The sequence below is a fragment of the Sus scrofa genome, chromosome 2 (genome assembly GCF_054392235.1).
Source record: "Sus scrofa isolate SSC_HxYL_T2T_F1_AM1 chromosome 2, Sscrofa_HxYL_maternal_Yorkshire_Landrace_v2.0, whole genome shotgun sequence".
NCBI lineage: Eukaryota > Metazoa > Chordata > Mammalia > Artiodactyla > Suidae > Sus > Sus scrofa.
This window is the reverse complement of record NC_139384.1, coordinates 97,786,347-97,807,539: the sequence shown is the minus strand read 5'-3', so window position 1 is coordinate 97,807,539 and position 21,193 is coordinate 97,786,347. Positions and strand designations below refer to the sequence as shown.

General features: G+C 47.1%; 1 protein-coding gene across 3 annotated transcripts in view; it reads left to right on the top strand.

Moving 5' to 3' along the window:
* Positions 1-20,481, top strand: part of LHFPL2 (LHFPL tetraspan subfamily member 2) — a 178,118-nt gene extending 157,637 nt beyond the window's left edge. For 2 of the 3 annotated variants that reach the window (XM_021079527.2, XM_021079487.2), the window contains one exon: positions 16,099-20,481. In XM_021079527.2, the coding sequence (XP_020935186.1) occupies positions 16,099-16,355 (257 nt within the window). In that variant the 3' untranslated portion in view covers positions 16,356-20,481. 3 annotated transcript variants of the gene reach the window in all.
* Positions 20,482-21,193: the final 712 nt, after the last annotated feature.

The window sequence follows — 21,193 nt, the reverse complement described above, 5'->3', positions numbered from 1 at the left end:
GATTCTGGATTCCAAGGAGACAAAGAATTCAGAGCCTCTTTATTCCGTACCGTGTTACTTGCACAGTAAACAAGCAGGCTTCTTAGAAAGGTGTCCTTATTCTAAAACACATACACACACACCCACACTCACACCCCCAGCAGCAACATCTCACCCAGTAGTTAGTTCCTACTTTCAAACAAGCACTGGTCCACTCTAAGGTTTTATAGACTGAAAAAAAAAAAAAAAAAAAGTTGTAAGTAAAGTTTTGTTTGGGGCAAAATGAGGACTGTGGCCCGGGAGACAGCATCTCAGCTCTGAGGAAGTGCTCTGAGGAGGTAGGTGGGCAAGACAGCCACTAAGTGGTGTTGGTGTTACATACATCCAGCACACATTTTTGCAGGAGGGTTCTGCTACTTGGGGGAAAGTTACTGCTAGCCACAAAGAGCAGATTCTCTGTTAAGGATTTTAGTGCTTTTCTAGATATGAGAAGGTACAAGAGTTTGGGCGCTCAAAATCTTCTGAAAACACCTAATGCTCTGTAAGCCTGTTCTGCCTGTTTTTCCAAGAGCACAGAGGGCCTCATCCGTGATCTCTGCCCTGAACTCCTTTCAGGGTTTGTCGAAGGTCTGCGGCTACAGTGGCTAGTGACTTAATCCTCATAGAGGCAGATGGCAAGTGACAGCTTGCAGTTGGCAGTTGCCTCCAGTCCAAGAAAAATAAGGACAATGCAGTAAGATTTCATAGCGCTAAATGTATTCAATTTCAAGAACTGCCCTGTAATCTCAGATTACATCTTTTATCCTTTTTTGTGTTCAAATACCCTTTCTTTTACGAAATGATAATGAAAGGAGATAATGGTTGTTTTTAGTGCCCTTATATTAGCAAAACAGAAAATACTGACTACCTAGTAATTTTTCTGGCTATTGCGCTAGCGTCTTAAAGTCCAAAAGCCTAGAATCTCTCTTCTAGAATATGAGCAAGGGTGTGACTTGTGGCTTTGTCACAGGTCTCTCTCTTTCTAGTGTGCAGAATGAAACCTGGTACACACTAAATGTCCAGTAAACATTGTTCACTGAGAAAAACAACGTCTGTGCTGTGCTCACTAATCCATGCTGGAAATCGCAAGTTTCTAGGCTTGGAAAGAGTAAAGGATTTAGCAGATGCTGCTAAGTCTCAGTCCTGGCATGTACTCTGCCCTCCTAGACAGTTAGAGCTTAAGTAATTAATGGAGCCATCATCTGAAGAACCAGTTCAGAACTGAGAAAACCGTATTCTGTCTGAGCTCTACAGAATCAATTTGCATTGAAAAATTGAAAAACCTAGAGTTCCCGTTGTGGCTCAGGGGTAACAAACCCAACTAGTATCTGTGAGGACATGGGTTTGAACCCTGACCTCACTAAGTGGGTGAAGGATCCAGCGGTTCAGATCTGGCATTGCTGTGGCTGTGGCGTAGGCCGGCAGCTACAGCTCCAACTGGACCCCTCGCCTGGGAACCTCCATGTGCCACAGACAAGGCCCTAAAAAGAGACATGCATGCGCGCGCGCGCACGCGCGCACACACACACACACACACACACACACACACATGCACACACACAGAGATTGAAAAATTTTCATGGGTAAAGTGATTTCAAAGGTAGTCATTAACCAAAGAGGGCAATTCTTGGTCAAAACTCCTTGATTCATGGTATAACTAACACTTTGTTATATTCCTCATATATACATACTGTTCAAATACCCTTGACTCTGAATGGCTCACTGGCATTTTGGTACTGAGGACAGTGGCCCGTCCTGGCATCTGGAGAAGTCAGGCAGGCTGGAATACCACTGCTAATTAGCTTTGGGGCTTGGGAGGTAAGGACCAGAGCTCTCCTTGGGTAGAAGGAAGAGCCCTGAGAGCCACTGTACTGGTGTTTGCAGTTGTCAAAAGCAAGATTTCATGAGAGTCTGATGCCTTAGATTGAGAGCAACAGCCCCTGAATATGGACACTGAGATAAGCAGATCTCTTGTTTTGTTTTTGGGGTTTTTTTTTTTTTTTTTTTTGGTCTTTTTTTGGCCATTTCTTGGGCCGCTTCCACAGCATATGGAGATTCCCAGGCTAGGGGTCAAATTGGAGGTGTAGCCCACAGCCTATGCCAGAGCCACAGCAACGCAGGATCCGAGCCGCGTCTGCAACCTACACCACAGCTCACGGCAACGCACTGAGCAAGGGCAGGGACCGAACCCGCAACCTCATGGTTCCTAGTCGGATTCGTTAACCACTGCGCCATGACGGGAACTCCACAGATCTCTTGTTAACACAGGATGCAGGTCATGGTGCAAGGATTCAGGGTTAGGAGAAGGTCAGGGCAAAGATCCTCAGCTCTGTTTTATGAATTAAGAAAGGCTACTTGGGAGCTCTCTTGTGGCACAGTGGGTTAAGGGTCCAGCAATGTCACTGCAGCAGCTGTGGTGGCTATTATGGCAAGGGTTCAGTCACTGGCCTGGGAATCTCCACACGCTGCAGGCACAGCCAAAACAAAACACAAAGAAAGACTACTTGGAGGACGCGAGATGGTTAAACCATGGCCCAGCCTGCTGGAGGAAGGATGTAATTTGGAGGTTGTCTGAGAATGCTCTCGGTGCTTGATTTTGTTTAATCGACTACAGATGTCTCTCCTGGAAAGTTCATAGGATAGGTTTTTTTGTGCGTCGTTTTGTGGACGGTGTTAGTATGGTGGATGTGCAGCTTCAGATGGTTTTCAAGCATACAGAATCTCAGTGCAAAGACTAAAATGGAAGCAGATTAAATAGCTTACATTTTCTCCCTCTGGTCTCATGGCTTTTGTGCTTTATTTGCCATTTTTCTGTTCACACAGATCCTGCAGAAGAGAACATCATAGCGAACTTAGGCTGTTTTGATCTGTTTGTAGGTTTTCTTTCTAGAAGTTTCTTTGGCTAATGTTAGCCATTCAAGGTTGCATCTATATTGCAGTAAGGAGGCCAAGGATGCTCAGATTGTAATGGAAGAGAACGGGGTGGATGGAACTTTTTTTTTTTTTTTTTGGTCTTTTTGCCTTTTCTGGGGCCACTTCCCACGGCACATGGAGGTTCCCAGGCTAGGGGTCTAATCGGAGCTGTAGTCGCTGGCCTACACCACAGCCACAGCAGCACGGGATCTGAGCCGCATCCGTGACCTACACCACAGCTCATGGCAACACCGGATCATTAACCCACTGAGCAAAGCCAGGGATCGAACCCTCAGCCTCACGGTTCCTATTCGGATTTGTTAACCACTGCACCACGACAGGAACTCCCTGGATGGAACTTCTTGCTGTAGGATTAGCAAATCAACTTGCCTGGCAATCAGTGAGCCTTAGTTTTTGCATAGCCTCGCTCTTCCGTGCTGCCCCCCCACCCACTCCCACCACCTCCTGCCATGCCCTTACAGGACTCCTCTTCATCCTTGGTTGCTCTCTTACCTCTCATAGGCATAAGCAAGCCAGCTTTTGAGTACCTATCAATCTCCCCTCTTTAGCTGGACAGCTGCTTTTGTTGAGAAGCTAGTCTTCGGTTTGCAGTGAGGCAGCAGTCTGGGACAGTGGCTCTGGACTGGACTGTGAGCCACATGGCCTGGATTTGAGTCCCAGTTCCACCATTGATTAGCTGCGTGACTTCTCTTAATCCCTCAATTGACTCATGTGTCAAATGATGATATTAATACCAACCTCATAAGATTCTCTCAAGGACTAAAGGACTAAGCGCTTAGCCCATGCCTAGTATATGTAGTGCTCAATAGGCATTAGCTGCTTCCATTGTTATAACAGTTATGATTATGATCGTTACATGGTTCTAATCACCTGTACAAACTTCCAGCTTTTGTCAAAGTATTAGTTGTGAATGTATAAAATTGGAGGAGGATGTTTATAGCTTAAACTTCATAGCATCTTTATTTGAAATCTGCCATTTTTACCACAGGAGGTCTTTCCAAAAGGTTCTTCCAAAGACGAAAAGACTAGAGAAGAAACAGGATTCAGAAGTGACATGTGAAGTTGGTCAACAACACGGTGTGTGTGTAGAGGACTATGTCGTAGGCGGAGTGTGGATTCGAGAGGGAGATAAAAGCCAAGGAGCAGAACACAATCCTTACTGCTCTCAAGTTTATAATCAAAGGAGAATTCATCTGAGCCAAAAATACATTGAAGCATCTAAGTGACCTTGGAACCAGTGCTATTCTATTATGGGACAAATGCTTCTTTTTTTTTTTTATTATTAATCATTGAATTTTATTACATTTATAGTTGTACAATGATCATCACAACCCAGTTTTATAGCATTTCCACCCCAAACCCCAGCACGTCCCCTCACCCCCCAACCTGTCTCATTTGGAAACCATAAGTTTTTCAAAGTCTGTGAGTCAGTATCTACAATGCAAACAAGTTCATTGTGTCCTTTTTTTAGATTCCACATGTCAATGATAGCATTTGATGTTGGCGTCTCATTGTCTGACTGACTTTACTTAGCATGGTAATTCCTGGGTCCACCAATGTTGCTGCAAATGCCAATACTTCTTTCCTTTTAATGGCTGAGTAGTATTCCATTGTGTGTGTGCACCACATCTTTACCCACTCCTCTGTTGATGGACATTTAGGTTGTTTCCATGTCTTGGCTACTGCAAATAGTGCTGCAGTGAACATCGGAGTATATGTATCTTTTTGAGTCATGGCTTTCTCTGGAAAAATGCCCAGCAGTGGGATTCCTGGATCAAATGGTGGTTGTATTTTTAGTTTTCTGAGGAATCTCCATACTGTTTTCCACAGTGGTTGCACCAATTTACATTCCCACCAACAGCGTAATAGGGTTCCCTTTTCTCCACACCCTCTCCAGCATTTATTGTTGGTAGACTTTTTGTTGATGGCCATTCTGGCTGGTATAAGGAGGTACCTCACAGTGGTTTTGATTTGCATTTCTCTAATAATGAGTGATGTTGAACATCTGTTCATGTGTTTTTTGGCCATCCGCATGTCTTCTTTAGAGAATTGTCTGTTTAGATCTTCTGCCCATTTTTTGATTGGGTTGTTTGTTTTTTTAGTATGGAGCGGTAGGAGGTGTTTATAAATTTTGGAGATTAATCCCTTGTCAGTTGATTCATTTGCAAAGATTTTCTCCCATTCTGTGGGTTGTCTTTTCATTTTGCTTAGGGTTTCCTTTGCTGTGCAGAAACTTTTAAGTTTAATTAAGTCCCATGTGTTTATTTTTGTTTTTACTGTCATTACTCTAAGAGGTGGATCTGAGAAGACGTTGCTGTGGTTTATGTCAGAGAGTGTTTGGCCTATGTTTTCCTCTAAGAGTTATATAGTATCTGGTCTTAACATCTTGGTCTTTAATCCATTTTGAGTTTATTTTTGTGTATGGTGTTAGGGAGTGTTCTAATTTCATTCTTTGACATGTGGCTGTCCAGTTTTCCCAGCACCACTTAGTGAAGGGGCTGTCTTTTTTCCATTGTATATTTTTGCCTCCTTGGTCATAGATGAGTTGGCTGTAGGTGTGTAGGCTTAATTCTGGACTTGCTATCCTGTTGCACTGATCTATATGTCTGTCTTTGTGCCAGTACCATATGGTTTTGATGACTGTAGCTTTGTTGTATAGTCTGAAGTCCAGGAGCCTGATTCCTCCAGCTCTATTTTTCTTTCTTAGGATATCTTTGGCTATTCCAGGTCTTTTGTGCTTCAAAACAAACTTTTAAATATTTTGTTCGAGTTCTGTGAAAAATGTCCTTGGTAATTTGATAGGAATTGCATTGACTCTGTAGATTGCCCTGGGTAGTATTGCCATTTTGATAATATTGACTCTTTCAATCCAAGAGCATGGTATGTCTTTCCATCTATTTGTGTCATCTTTGATTTCTTTCATCAGTGTCTTATGGTTTTCAGAGTACAGATCTTTTGTCTCTTTAGGTAGGTTTATTCTTAAATATTTTATTCTTTTTGATGCAGTGGTAAATGAGATTGTTTCCCTAATTAGGGACAAATACTTTTATGTCACATGAAGATTTCTATATTTTACCATGGTTGCTTAGCCATTTACTTGTACTTTAAATTTGTTTACCCATGAAATTCTAAGTTGACTCTCTTCTTTCATAAAACAGAATGTAAGAGAACTCATTGAGCTGTGTCTTGGCGAGTGAGAATGTCCCTTCAGAGTGGCCAAGTCCCTGAACATGACGAGTATACAGGTTCATACTCTGATTTTCGGGAGGAAACCAGCTTGAGAATAGCTTAGTTGAGGAACTGGATGGTCTGATATGGTGTCTTAATAATATGCCAGTTTGCTTCAGGGAAAGAGAAAACCTTACCTCCCAACAGTTGATGACTTTCACATAGCTACTGGGACTGCCAAGTCGACTCCCACCTTTCAGCATGGATGAGGACTTGGGAAGAAAGAAAAATTTAGACAGAAAAGAGAGACAGGTCTAGGGTTGTTGTATATCACTCTGGACATGAGTTGTTGTAGCACAGGGTCCCAGACTTAGAGTTAAATAACTGAACGTCTTATTCCTCTGGGAAGCAGAGAATCATTCTCTCTCACCTGCCCCCCCGCCATACACACACCAGGAGTAGATCTGTAACCTGCTCTGAGGGCTGCTGATGGGAGTCAGTGTTTTCCTGCCTTCAGTGCTGGCACTTTCTGTCGGTCAACATTCTCCTGCTGCTTTTAGACACCGCCCTTCCCATGTGTGCAGAATGCCATGGTCCCTCCTTTCTCATCCCCCCCGTGCCCCTCTGCCACTTGTCATTTTCCTGATTTTCTCATGTTTGTCCCTGCACTGCTGCTCCCCTCTCAGCTGGCATCCTGGGCACTTTCCACAGTCACCCACAGCTTGTCCTTACAGATGTCCCTGCCACAGCCAAGCATAGTTGGAAACAATTTCAGAGTTTTGAGGTTAAATGATCCTTAGATTACTAAAAACTTATTACATTTAATTGACTTACTGCTTTTCCCTATGTGATCTCCCAACAAACATCTTTTTTCTATAGCCAGAAAGGAGATTTTCAGTAATTGTCATCAAGAAAAAGGCTAGTAAAAGGTTTGATCCTTTGGTGTTTCAGTAGGAAGCGCTGCTGGTGTGCTGTTAGCCAAAATTGCCAACCCCTGGGATTCACAGTATCGAATAAAGCTTTTCCTCCAACCACTTAAAAATGTCACCATCTCCATCAGAGCACTCTTGTTTTTTCATTCATCCAACAAATATTTACTAAACACCTTTTACATGTCAGACATTGTTCTAGGCAACTGGGATACATAAAGAATAAACTCACAAAGTTTGTCCTCACAGGGTTTACATTCCAGCTGGTATAGACAGACAGTAAACCCAACAATGATATAGGACGCTACAAAGTAATGGGTGCTATGGAAGGAAAAACACAAAAAACGGTGTAGCCACAGCAGGAGAGGTCGGATATGTTGGGGTGATAAGGGGGAACATGACAGTTGTTAAATCAGGCAATCAGGATAGAATTCAGTGAGAAGAGATTTAACCAAAGACTTTAAGGAGATGAAGGAGTTATGGGCAATTAGGAGAAATCACTCCCCCAGCAAAGAGAACAGCTAGAAGGCAGGCCAGTAGATTTGATCAATAGAGGAATGTGGGCTTAAAGAGAGTCCGAGATAATTCTAAGGCCTTTGACCTGAGCACGTCTAAGCAGGGAACTCTCATTTGCTGAGATGAGGCCCATGGGGCAAAGACCTTGAAGTAGGGAGGAGGAATCAGAGCTAGGTTTGGACCTAATTTTCATTATTTTGGACATAATTTTCATGATTTTATTGTGCATCCAAAGGAAGGTCTGGTAGGCAATTTCATATGCACACCCAGAGTGCAAAGTCAGAGATCTGGATTCAGGAGAGGTCAGCCTCGAGGTGGTATTTAAAGCTGGGGGACCAAGTGTGATCAATCAGAGTGTAGAGAAGAGGACGAAGGGCTGGGCCCGGGGCTCTCCAGTGTCCAGAGACGGGAAAGGTACAGAAGCCCAGCAAAGGACACTGAGAAGGGACAGCCAGCGTGCCTTCCCACCAGGAGGCAGAACATGGCAGATGATCTAAAACTCCTGCAAGAACTGCCCTGTCTCCTGAGTTTGCCTTTAATCCAGCATGGTCAGGACTTCATTTGCTGATGGTCGCTATCACCCCAGTAAGCCTGGCATGCGCTCTGAGCTGCATCCTGGGGTGGGGATGGGACACTGGAAGCCAGTCGCTCACTTGTCTGATCTGTCCTGCTTCCTTATTAGAGGGGCCGAGGGTGGGGCAGGGTGGGGGCAGCCTCCTGGCCTTGTGCCCTGGTGAGTGGCCAGGGGGGTCATGGGGGCGGAGACTGGGGCTCAGGCTGAGCTGGGTCCCCATCCCAGTTCTGAGTCACAGGTTAGACTTGATAGCAATAAACACCACCAGGTGAATTTTTTTTTTTTTTTTTTTTCCTCAGAGCTAAGTTGAATAGGAAATGGATGTTTGGTAGTTAGATGGCTTCCTGCTAGGTTCCTAGAGGAGTCAGTGGCTATTTTGAAGCCAGAAATAAGTTGAACTCTTGACCTTTGGTACCCTAGGTTAACTGTGACACACCCATCAGAGGTGTATGGTAAATGGTAATGTAAAATTGTGCTGTGTATCAAGAAGGTTAAAGCTTTTCTGCCCTCAAGCTGCGCAGAAGCTGTGAGGGGATCGCTCTATCCTGAGGGCTGCGCATGAAGCCTGCCGCATGGTAGGGCTGCGCATGAAGCCTGCCGCTTGGAGTTGAGTAAATATGGAAACTAACCCAATATGATAAAGAGCTGAAGAGGGATGTGCACAGGGCAGTGGGAACACACAGAGAATAACGTTCTGGCAGGAAGTGGTGACAGATGTCACACAGAGGTGACATGTGAACAGGGGTGAGGGTGGGGTATTTCCGGGTGCATGAGTGCCCAGGGGGTCAGCCTGAGTTGACCCCTTGTGCCGGGAGCAGTGATAGCTGTGACCAGCTGCCTTGAGTGTCGCTGGCCTGCAGGTATGTAAAGGCCCTGAAACCCTGCACCTGCCCCTCCTCCACCCTGTGAGGCTGCTCAGGGTGGACCTGCAGTGTGGACGCGCCTCAGGGTAACAGCCGGAGCCCACATCCACTGAATGATCTTGAGCCTGCTACCCACTGTCCACTCTCCAGAGGTATCAGGATGTTTCAAAGCTTTAGAATGAGCTTGTTACGACCTAGCGGAGGCTGAGGTTGCGTCCCTCATGGGGGCTTCTCCACAGGCTGTTGGTGATGGTAACAGAGGCCATCTCTTTCTCCCACCCTTAGAAGATTGCCTCTGCAAGGGGAGGTCTAGTCAGTCTCGACCGTTGTTGAGTCTGGAAGCCTGTCTGAAGAGGAAGCAGGAGCACAGTGTCCACAGACTCCCTTGTTCTGTACACCAGGAGCCAGCCATTAGTTCTCACACTCGTTGGGCCAGGAAAAAGGGCCTCCTCCTGGATAAGCAGTGGGTGACCCTCAAAAGGCAAGAGACCTGGAGCCCGTCCCCTTGGCCCAGCAGGTAGCGAGGGAGCGTGATGGTGTGGCAGGCCTGCAGGGAGGGAGGCAGGGGGCGCCGCACAGCCGGGGAGCCCTGCCCCCCTCCCCCCAGCATCCCTGATCCTCCCCAGGCCACGCAAGCTTTGTTGTACTCGGCAACTCCCAGTCTTTCCAAAATGATGGGTGTGGCAGGAGTGTGGAGGTTGTTTCCCCCCCCCCCAGCTAAGGGTTTTGATTAAAACTTATATTTGATAATGTATTATTTGATTTCAGGGCAGTGGCAAGAAACGTACCTAAGACGTGTAGTTTTGTGACTGCTCTAATCACAGTCGGGGCTGACTGTTGACCAGGAAGACGAGGACTTGACTTCAGGGGTGCTTCATTCATCTTTTTTTTTTTTTTTTTTTTTTTTTTTCAGCACGTTCTTTGTTTTAGGCACTGGAAAATCAGGGATGAGATACAGCTTGTCCCCTCTCCCTTTTGGAGCTCAGGGAGCCTGATTATTTCTGTCAAACCCAAACCACGTGTGTCAGTTGCTTATACAGACTCTGAGAATTCCTATGTCGCAGGACAGACCTGCTGGGCATCCAGGGGTCTGAAAGCTCCTTGCAGGTAGGGCAGGCATTGCTAAAACAGCAGAGGGCTGTGACAGGCATTGCGTGGTGAGCGTTGGTTCCCACTTGGTCCTGAGAGAGCCAGCCCCCTGTGCTGATTAAACTGTCAGGGCTCTGTCTCCAACCTGAGGTAGCATCTGTAGGGTAGTCCAAGTGACTGATCATTGGGTCCCCAGATTAGGCTGAGTCATCCCCCACGTGCCCCCATGATGAGCCTTGCTGGCATCTGGTCCTCTAGGTACACTGGACGAGGAGGCTGTTAGCAAGAGGAAGACAAGACACAAGGGTGGGGGGGTTTCTTGGAAGGTTGTGGAAAATGGTACCTCATCGGGTATCATCAAGTTGAGTCATGGCAGAGGTTACCGGCTCTCGGAACTGCTTGTGGTTTCTCGTAGTGATGGTTGTTTTCTTGGGCTGCTGGCCAGGATTATCCTCCCTGCTTTTCCCCTCCTCCCCCAAGATGGGCCTATCACTGCTCAGCCAGGGAAACTAAAAGCAAAGGTGCACTGTGCTAGTGCCTGACCTTCTCTATCGCCCTCCAAACTGCACTAAGGCAACGGAAAGGTCCCAGAGACCACTACAGGCTGGCCTCACTTCAGGAACAGGATGGTTGGTTGGTTTATCTTTTTAGGGCATGGAGTTTCCCAGGTTAGGGGTCACATCGGAGCTGCAGCTGCTAGCCTACACCACAGCCACGCCAGATGGGAGCTGCGTCTCTGACCTACACCACAGTTCAGGGAAACAACGGATCCTTAACCCACTGAGTGAGGCCAGGGATCAAACCCGCAACTTCATGCTTCCTAGTCGGATTTGTTTCTGCTGCGCCACGACGGGAACTCCAGGAACTGCTTTTTTAATAGCTGCAGAGGGGAGCAGGCTGTTTTCTGGTGCAGCTCTAATGTGAAACTCCATCCAGAGCACACGCAAGCTGAGAGTCCCCTGTGGACTCCATATTGAGGACCAGAAAACCCATGGCCCGTTTGTGGCAGACCTGGTATGTGTCTGACTATCTTGCCTGTTGTCTGGCTTGCCCCTTTAGGACATCATGGACCTTAATTCTGTCTCCGTAGCTGGTGTCCTCAAATCCATTTGGAATTCAGGGCACATGTTTGCTTCTAGGCCCTGGGACACACAGGCCTGGCACGGGCCATGTGACAGGAGAAGCCAGCCATCCGAGAGTCTGCATCACCTCTCCTACCGACACGTTTCATTCCCAGTGATTGGTGTCTGCTGCCCAAGTGATCTCACTCCTTCCCCCCCCCCCGGGGCATTCTGGTTGAGAAGTCCCGAACTGCCAGGCGTTTTCACTGACAGCAGTGATGTTTGCTGGGAGCCTCCCCTGTGGCCAGGCACTCCTCTGAGCCCTGGCTTTCGAGGAGTAAACAAAAAGGCAAAAATCCCTGCCCTCGTGGAGCTCAAAGTCTTGGAAGGAGCTGGATTAATAATCCAAATAACTAAATAAATAAGGTTGAACATATGAAATGGCCGTTTGGGGAAGTAAAATGTAGGCAGGTATTGACAATTTTCAGACGGCTCAAAGCAGCATTCCTGTGAGTAGTCGGCGCAGCAAGGAAAGACGATGGCAGGTAGCAGAGAGGAAGGGGGCTGACATGGTGACTAGTTGGGAGCAGAGACTGTGGAGGTGGCATTTGAAGAAGGCTGAAAGGAGGTGAGGCGCGTGACAGAAGGCCGGCTGGCGGGTGGCTGACAGGTGTGGATGGCCAGGGTGGCCACTGGAACACGCAGGGCCTCGAGGGCAGGGCGGAAAACCGAGTTTTACCCTGAGAGCTGGGGAACCTTTCTTTACGGGCTTCTTTCAAGAATTTTACTAGGAGGCAAAAAGACTCTGTTGGGGTGACCGTGGTGACTGCGGAACACAAGTTAGGACCCCAGAATCTCTGCTCAGGCTGCTCAGAGGCTGTGAGGGGCCCCGGAGCACTGGAGTGGCAGGACCTGGTCAGGTGTGGCCACCTGAATCACCACACTTGCTGGAATAACTACAGTAGACGAGCCTTTTGCTGAATACCCAGAAAGATGACAAATGTTGGTTCTGGTTTGGCTCACCTGGAGGCCGGCTATTTTCTCTCTTGCAGACAGAGGAGGTCCTGAGTTTTCATGGCATTAACCACACTAAGGGCAGCTCTGGTGGTGCTGGGAGGAGAGGTCAACCAGCCAGGGCAGGCAGGCAGGCAGGCAGGCAGACAGACAGTAGAGACTTCCTCCCTGACCCACTGATGCTCTGACATTCGGGAAAGGCCGCCCAGGTGGGGCACACATGCCATGCACTGGGGCCTCCCCTATGGGCCCGTTGATGAGGGAGCTGAGGCTTTTGACAAGCTCTTAAGCATGGCTCCCTTTTATGATAAGTCTCCCTGCCGTCCTTATTCACAAACTGGCCTGAAGCATTCTGGAAGCTTGTCTGAGCTCTCAGCAAAGGGTTCAGCAAAGAAGTCCTGGAGTGAACGTTCCCAACTATGCCGTGAGCAGGTTGATATTAAAATAAGGAATCTAGGGACTTCCCATCTTGGTGCAGTGGTTACGAATCCGACTAGAAACCATGAGGTTGAGGGTTTGATCCCTGGCCTTGCTCAGTGGGTTAAGGATCCGGCACTGCCGTGGGCTGTGGTGTGGGTCACAGACGCTGCTTGCATCTGGCATTGCTGTGGCTGTGGCATAGGCCAGCAGCTGTAGCTCTGGTTCGACCCCTAGCCTAGGAACTTCCATATGCCGCGGGTGCAGCCCTATAAAGCAAAAATAAAATAAGGATTCTATTAGTGATTTTAAAACTGCTGGCTTCCCTGAAAGATCTGCACCATCCAGCTTAGTGTGTGCATCCTACAAGCCAGAGCCCAGCCCAGGATAACAGAGCTGCGGCGTGACAGCAAACCCTACGCTGTCTCCTGTCACTTGTTCCCATCAGATTAAAATGCGTTAATTTTCCTAATTGGATTTGTTTAGGCCACATAGTACAAACGATGTGTGCAATTAATATTTAATTGGAGCCACAATTCAAATATAAACACACTGGTCTTTTAAAGGCAAGAGCAGCTAATAGACCCTTACCCAGAGAGTGCCCTTGAATTCTTGTGCAGGTCCCAGTGATGGTGCCTCCCAGTTTAGCTTAGGGCCTGAGGGAGGACACTCCCAGGGTCCCATGTGTGGGTGAAGTTTCCTAGGGAACAAGGTGGGGGATTCATCGGGGTTTATCACAGGCCTTAGGAATTAGCTCAGTGATCTTAGATCTCCCCAGCGGAGTAAGATCTGTTCAGATGGAGACTGTTTCACTCTCTCAGGGATGCTGAGTTGTAGCCTGGCCTCTCCTGCAATTATTACATCTTTCAAAATATCGCACACACACGTACCCCCTACCTGTTTATTCGTAACTGGTAAGCTTTACACTGCTTGTGCTTAAATATGTGAGGGGTCTGCCAAAGGCTTTAACCTCTTGTCTAATGCTAGTTTATGTTCCAGTTTTATTGCTGTTAGGGACGTAGAAGGTACTCTTTATAGACTGTAATACTCACCACCACCACCTTAGGGTTTTAGCCCATTTTATAGGTGAGGAATCGTCCTTAGGTTAAAAGACTTTTCTAAGGTCTCCCAGCTCAAAGATGACAGAGCTTGGAGTCAAACCTCTATCTTATTGGAAACTTAGAGCTCTTAACTACTGACTGACCTCTTGGGAGTCTTTGCCGTGGTCCATTATCTTGCTGGTGTGTATCCCAGCCTCCCACAGGGACTCTAGGGGCTTTTCTGCTATGTGATTAGCCTTTGAATTGACTGCAGACATCCAGAGGGGTCTGCTGGGCCAGGACTGTGCATATTGCCAGAGCACTGGTTACATCCTTACGGCTGCCTGACCCTTGGGGGGCTCTGCTCCACGCTCCCATGACTCGGAGAGCATCTCTCCAGGACGTGTCCTTTCACTTCCGCCTCCCAACACAGGATGGCATTTCCCTAGCAGCGCATCACTGTCTCCCAGCTCCAGCACGCCCACCTCTGGAAAAATAAGGGCTGCAGGGTTAGAAAGTCATCTTTTGTGAATCACCGCCTTCAGACCACGAGCGTGACTATATGAATGGATTCTCTCTATTCTAGCCCTGCCCCAAGCCTTCCGAGAACAGGGGGTTAATTTGGGATGTAGGGACAGTCGGATCCCAAAGCCCCACCCCCCCACCCCCTGCCCCAAGTAGTGAACTGCTCTGGTCACGGTGAGAAGATGCTATCCTGGGGTGAAGACAGCCTGATGGCAGCTGTGATCTGTGGTTTGAAACAGTGTCCCCCATCTTCCTTCGAGACTCATACGACCACAAATTCAGTAATGTTCTTGTCAGCAAGTTGCTATAAATGACCAGGCAGCTTTGGTGTGGTAAACCCAGGGAATTTCAGTCGAGGTAGGAAAAGAGAATTTGGAGTCAAACTTATATTAAGAGGATAGAACTGCTATTCCAACATATCTTAAAAACAGAGTTTTTTTTAATGAACTGTCAATCTTGATTATGTTGGTATCATTTTAAAAAACACCGCTTATTTTTTTCTTGCTACATAGAATAAAGCCATCCTTTCTCCCAAAAGTTTTGTTGGGTAAGATTTGGGGTCCTTCAGTTGCCTCTGGCATCTTGAGATCTGGACGTCCTTACAAGCAGCTACTGCTGTGTGATGGGGAGGCAAGCAAGGCACTCACTTTCTTTTTCTTTCTTTCTTTTGGCCATCCCTAGGCACGTGGAGTTCCGGGGCCAGGGATCAGATCCAAGCCGAAGTTGTGACCTTTGCTGCCGCTGTAGCAATGCCAGATCCTTTAACACTCTGGGTTGGGCTGCTAATTGAACCTAGGTGTCAGCCCTCCAGAGATTAAATCAAGCGGGAACTCCAAGCTCCTATAAGCACGGAGGAGACACCTGAAGGCGACTGCTGCCTCCCATGTTATGCCTCACTTTCCTTGCCTTAGTCCTGGCCCTGGAGTAGTTCCTGACCACCCCCCCCACCCCAGCCCAGACTGGCAGGGGAAAAAGCCTCTCCGTGACAGAGTGAGCAGTAAAGCTATACAGAGGAGAAAAACAGACCTTTGGTATGACAGGATGGTGCACTCAGCAAAATGGAAACAGGGCTTATTTGTGTCTATTCATAGCTGAGTTTGCTTAAAAGCAATCAGACAAGGAGTTCCCTGGTGGCTCAGCAGGTTAAGAATCCAGTGTTGTCACTGCTGTGGTATAGGTTTGATCCCTGGCCCAGGAAGTTTTGCATGCCATGGGTGTGGCCAAAAAAAAAAGCAATCAGACAAAAAGTGCTTACGAAGTTTGCATGTACTTTCTAAATGTATACGTAACCGTAGAAATCTCTGTCCCACGTATGCAGGCAGTTGCTGGTGAGTGCCAGTGCTCCTCGTGGACTTAGATTTAAGCCTGACACTCAGGTTAAGATCTGGGCTCTCTTGCATTTAACCGTGGTTTTATGTGAATTCCCTTAGACCAGGGGTTGACAAACTTTTTCAGCCAAAGGCCAGATAGTAAATATTGGAGATTTTTCAGGCCATAGGGTCCCCAGCAACTCTGCCCTGTTCCATTTCAGCACAGAAGCAGCCGCAGGCAGTCCATAAACGAATGGGCATAGCCGTGTGCCAACAAAACTTCATTTACAAAAACAAGCCTCTGCTTGACCTCTGGGCCTCAGGTTGCCAACCTCTGCCTTAGACCAAGGGAAATGCTCGCTGCACTAAGAACCCTGTGACAAGAAATAGTACCAAGGTTACCTGCTTTTCCAGAAGAGAAATTATTAGTAGGTTCACAGTCCAACCTGTTTTGCATCCAGTGCTCTTCTTGAGCAGGTCAGACTAGTTGCATCCAGCAGTCCCCGACACTTGCTACTGCAGAGCGGATGCCATAGCCCAGAGCAGGCAAATCAAGTCACAGTGACTCAGATCGGTACAGTCCCTCACTGGGCATTGCAGAGCCAAGGGGTTTTCACCTGTTCCTTCTTCTGCCCCGCAGGCCTGTTCCTCATCCTCGGCCTGATCCTCTACCCCGCTGGCTGGGGCTGCCAGAAGGCCATAGGCTACTGCGGACACTATGCATCGGCCTACAAACCTGGAGACTGCTCCCTGGGCTGGGCCTTCTACACCGCCATCGGGGGCACCGTGCTCACCTTCGTCTGTGCCGTTTTCTCCGCACAGGCAGAAATTGCCACCTCCAGCGACAAAGTACAAGAAGAAATCGAAGAGGGGAAAAACCTCATCTGCCTCCTTTAGTGTGGGCGAGACACTAATGCTGTTTGCTTGCTCGTGTGACCTTGTGAAACAGTTCACTTCTGGTTTCCTCGTTCGAGTCAAGTGAAGAAGAACTAGCCTTTACCTACCAAAGCCACATTCCACAGCCCTGCGCCTTAACAGGACCCATGACAGGCAGCATCCAGCTGAGCAGAGGACGGCACGCGAGGGCCACAGTGCAAATTCCAAGAGAGGGCGGATGAAAAGGACATAAACCCTGACCCATCGTCAAGTCCTGCCGGACTCCATCTTGCCCGCGGCTCAGTGAAGGATGATGATCTAAACCATTGCAGCCGCAGTTTCTCTGGGAACAGAAGAGACTATGAGCCAGATTCACAGGCTGTTTAGAGCGGTGTTTCCGCACAGGTTGGGAGCATCTGTGCCTCAGTGTGAGGTTTGGGGGCTGGTGTTTCTGTTTCCTCCTGGTCCTTTCCAACCGTCTCAGGCGGAGGCTGCAAGGAAGAGCACACCCTGACGGGGGTGAGGCTGTGAGCACAGCACGACACTGTCTCTTGCTGAGCTGGCCAAACAGGTCTGCAGCGACAGTGTGGAGTTCTGTGGTGAGACCTACCCTGGGCGGAATTCCAGAGTAAGGTGGCTCCACTGAGCTGTCCCTCCAAGATTTTAGGAAGTTGAGCAAAGAAAGAATAAGGACCTGTCCGATCATGAGAATCAAAGCCCCACATCCTGCCAGTGAAGGCAAGTTGGTTCCCCTTCCTGGTGGCCAGGCCCGGGCTCCTCTTCCCCCTGAGATCACATGGTTTTCTTCTACGGTTAGGACTGCGCTTTGGCTGCCAAAGGAAACCTCACTCTGCTTCCTCGTTGCAGGGACAGAGGTCCCCAGGCCAGCTGTGGCTCCTTCCCAGGTTGACTGGGCACGCCGGCCAGAGTGGCAGCCTCTGCCGGGAGACCTTTTCCCACTGTGGTGACCGTGCTGGGGTCAGCGCTCTTCTACCCCCAGCGGCGGCAGAACAAGTGACATTCTGTGCAGAAAAAGGGAGCTGGTCATGAGGTTTTTTCTAGTTACGAGTGTTGATCCTGCCAGCAAACTGTGTAATGATACCATTGAATTGCTCTAACGGGTGAGTTACATCAAAGGCTGCATTCTCAGGAAAGCACAGAGTAGAAAGCTCATGCACAAATGAGAGCTAGACCAGCTCAGAGCACCCGCCTGCACCTGTTTACAAAACAGAGCGGAACGCCACTATTAAAATGGATTCAGGGGCCTTTAGTCTAATTTCTATGCATTACCCATATAATTGATTCAGGAAAATGGTATTAGCCGTCACTTCAGATTTACGTTGGACTGATCCAGGTGACCAAAAACAACCTAGTTTGGCCTTAGCTGAGCTTCATTCAGCATTGCAGGATAGAGAAATCGCCCACTGCAACCGTAGCAGGTGGGGTGGACCTGCCAGATTTCTGGAAGGATTAGAAGTATAGGTCTCTTTGGGCTTACGAATCTGCTTACTTGAGGGCTTGCTTTGTTTTGAAAATTCAACAGATAATTACAAACCTTGTTTGGGCAAAGTACTAGGTGCTAAGTGCCACCAGGCATAGTACCCTGATTCAGACTTTACAGCCCTGCCCTGAGTGAATCATCTTACAGCTCAGTGCGTTTAAAACCAGACCTTGCTACAGAACAGCTAATTGCTTTATATGTTCATGGAACAGAGCAACTCGAGTTTTACTCCATTCTGGCCTCGGGCCCGTGCCAGAAACCATTTTATCTCGCAGATTAAGGGGTGGGGGCGTGGAACAAGGTCTTCATGAGTTCACCATCCTTAGACCAAAGTTCAGAATAAGCCAGTCTATGACTTTTTTTGAAAAGGGGTAACTTTGTAGCCCCTATGGCAGCCTGCACTAAGGGCTCAGGAAACCCTGTACAGAAATGAATCACAGCAGCCACTGGACAGGGCTCCTGTCTGTCTGTGTATTGATACATGCTAACCAAGGCCTGATGCCATGGAGTAGACTTTTTAACCCTTGGCAATAATTTTCATTTAAAAAAAAAAAAGAAAAGCAATTCCTGGTGTTCTCATCGTGGCTCAACAGTTAATGAACCCGACTAGCATCCATGAGGACGAGGGTTCGATCCCTGGCCTCGCTCAGTGGGTTGAGGATCCAGCATTGCCGTGAGCTGTGGTGTGGGTCGCAGATGCGGCTGGGATCCCGCGTGGCTGTGGCTCTGGCCTAGGCTGGAGGGGATAGCTCCAATTCGACCCCAGCCTGGGAACCTCCATCTGTCCTAGGATGTGGGTGGGGCCCTCAAAAGGAAAAAAAAAAAAAAACAAAGCAAATTGCCTTCATCAGGCAATCTTGATAAAAAACCCCAATATTGTCTTAAATTTATCATGAGATGATTCACTCTACTTTTCCGTCTAAATAAGATCAAGAATCCATTTTCTAACATTCCCTGGACACTTGCACTCTCCTCACAGGCAAGTCAGAGGCCTAGAGGATCCTCTCGACATGTCCGTTGTCTTTATCCTTATGTCATTCTGATAACGAAAGTCCTAAGTGAAAACGTGACCTCTCTTGGCCTGAAAAAAGTCACTCGACAGCGTTTAACTTCATTAGTCTGAATGCTACAGACCTGGGGTGGGAGTGGGGGTGGGGGGGAACACATGCACACAAAACCCCAAACCTCTAAAAACTTCTTAAACACTGATTTATTGGGCAGAGCAGAAATGGAATTTCTCTAGCGGAGAAAGAGTAAAAGGTAATGTCGGGCCTTTTAAACCTTTAGTCCATCGAGCCCGGCTCGGCTGGGATAAGTGGAATGTCAGAAATATGCTGGTCTGGACAAAAACTACAGGGCTGTTTAAAAACCACTGACGAGGAGGAATGTGTTAGAAAGAAATAGATTAAAAGCCATTAGGCTGCTTGTCAACCCACACCTATTTTTCTAATAAATTTCTATCAATCATGTCATCGCCTCAGTCTAAAAATCTACTATACCTGGACCATTACTACTACATGAAAAAGTCTTATTTATTTTTACCTGCATTTGCGCTAAAAGTTTGGCCAGGGGCTGGGCTTCTCCAAGACCTCCATCCAAGAAGGCAGAGATGTTTGGATTCTGTGGATTCTTTAAACCTGTGTGCTGATTCAACAACGTTACATTACTTGTGTAAGGGTTTGTGTGTAGTTATCAAACATCTGTGGTGTACGGATCTTTGTGAAACATGTATTCTGTAAAGTGCCATAGTCTTTTTTTATGTGTAGCATATTTAAAAAATATCTATGTATATTATACATACACAAGTCTGTGTGAAAGATGTGCAATAACAAAGGTGTATGTATGTTTTTTTGGAAACTGGACAGGAGTCGGAACAGAGATTGGTTCTGTTTTGGCAAAGGAGAGTTTCAACCTTTTGCCTTCATGGCCTAGTCATTAACCCATAACAATTTTAATGCTACACAAACCTATGTGAAGACAAGACTGGTGTGGACTCCTTTTTTCCTGGGTCTAAATTAAAATAATCACTAGATTTATGTGAACGTGAAGCCAGCACGCCAGGCCCAGTTAATGCTAGTCTTTCATGTGAAATGTGAAGCTGCCACGTTGCCTCTTTCTGTTCGTGTGATACCTGGGAGCTGGTACATAATCACTAAGGAGCTATTTGCTAACATGCTTTGATAGACCACATTGATGCTAGACCACTATCTAAGGGCTAATCTCCCCCCTCCTTAGCCATAAGAGTCTGGCCTAGGACAGACCTCTCTGTGCAATAACATGTGGCCACTGGAAATCCCTGGCCTGCATTTGTATGGGGGTAGCAGTGACTCCCGAGGGCCAAAAGAGTTAAAGGCACAACTGGGATTTCTTCTGAGACTGTGGTGAGACTCCTTCCAAGGCTGGGGGGTCACGAGGTGCTCTGCTGGAACTCAGCACCAGTTGATAGTCAACAGCCACTTGAGCCAAATAGAAAATGGTATGACCGCTGATGGACTCCATTTGAGCCTTCAAATTTGTGGTTATCCTATTATATTGTAAATGAATACATTGTTTGTCTAGCATTGATTAGGTTCCTGTGCATATGTATTTTCACCACATGCTCCCTTCCCCTTCCCAGATACAAATTAAACCCGATTTTGCAAACGCGTCCTGATTCTTGCAAGTCTCGGTATTTTGGTTTCCATGTGATGTGTACAATTTGATCAAGAAAACATCCATCAAATTTTAAACACTAACTTATTTGTAATACTGATGAACTATACCTTTCACTACTAACATATGTATACATCTACCTTAGGTTCGCTTTAACTTTGAGAGATGTATGTATTTCTTTCTTGGAGAAGCATTAATGTAATTTTAAATTGGGGGGGGGGACCCTCTCAAATTCTATACAAGAAAGATGGAGATGCTTCCCAGTAGTCAAAAGGCTTATGTACATCATGTAAAGAAGCGCGTACCACACACAGCAAGGGACGAGTCAACTGAAGGACACAGCCTCCTCTTCCAACACAAACACCAAAATCAAAAGCCAGTCATGGAGCAGTGCCACATCTACATTTCCTGAAGGTAATCCTGCCTGTAAAAAGCCCCATCTAGAAGCAGAATTCTAATTCATAAACTCAAAGAAGGCACTAGCAGCCCTTCTTATAAACTCGTATTCATCTCTCCATATCGCATGTTCGCTTAGAATAAAAATAGCTATTTCTTTTCCCAATCCAGGGCCTGTGATAGCTGAAACTACATGCTTTCACCTCTAAACATACCTGACACGTGCCAGATTTCTAATAGGAATCAAAATTAAAAGCTGAAAAAATTAGCTCAATCAAAAAAGGCAAAACATCGTCAAATTAAGATCTAA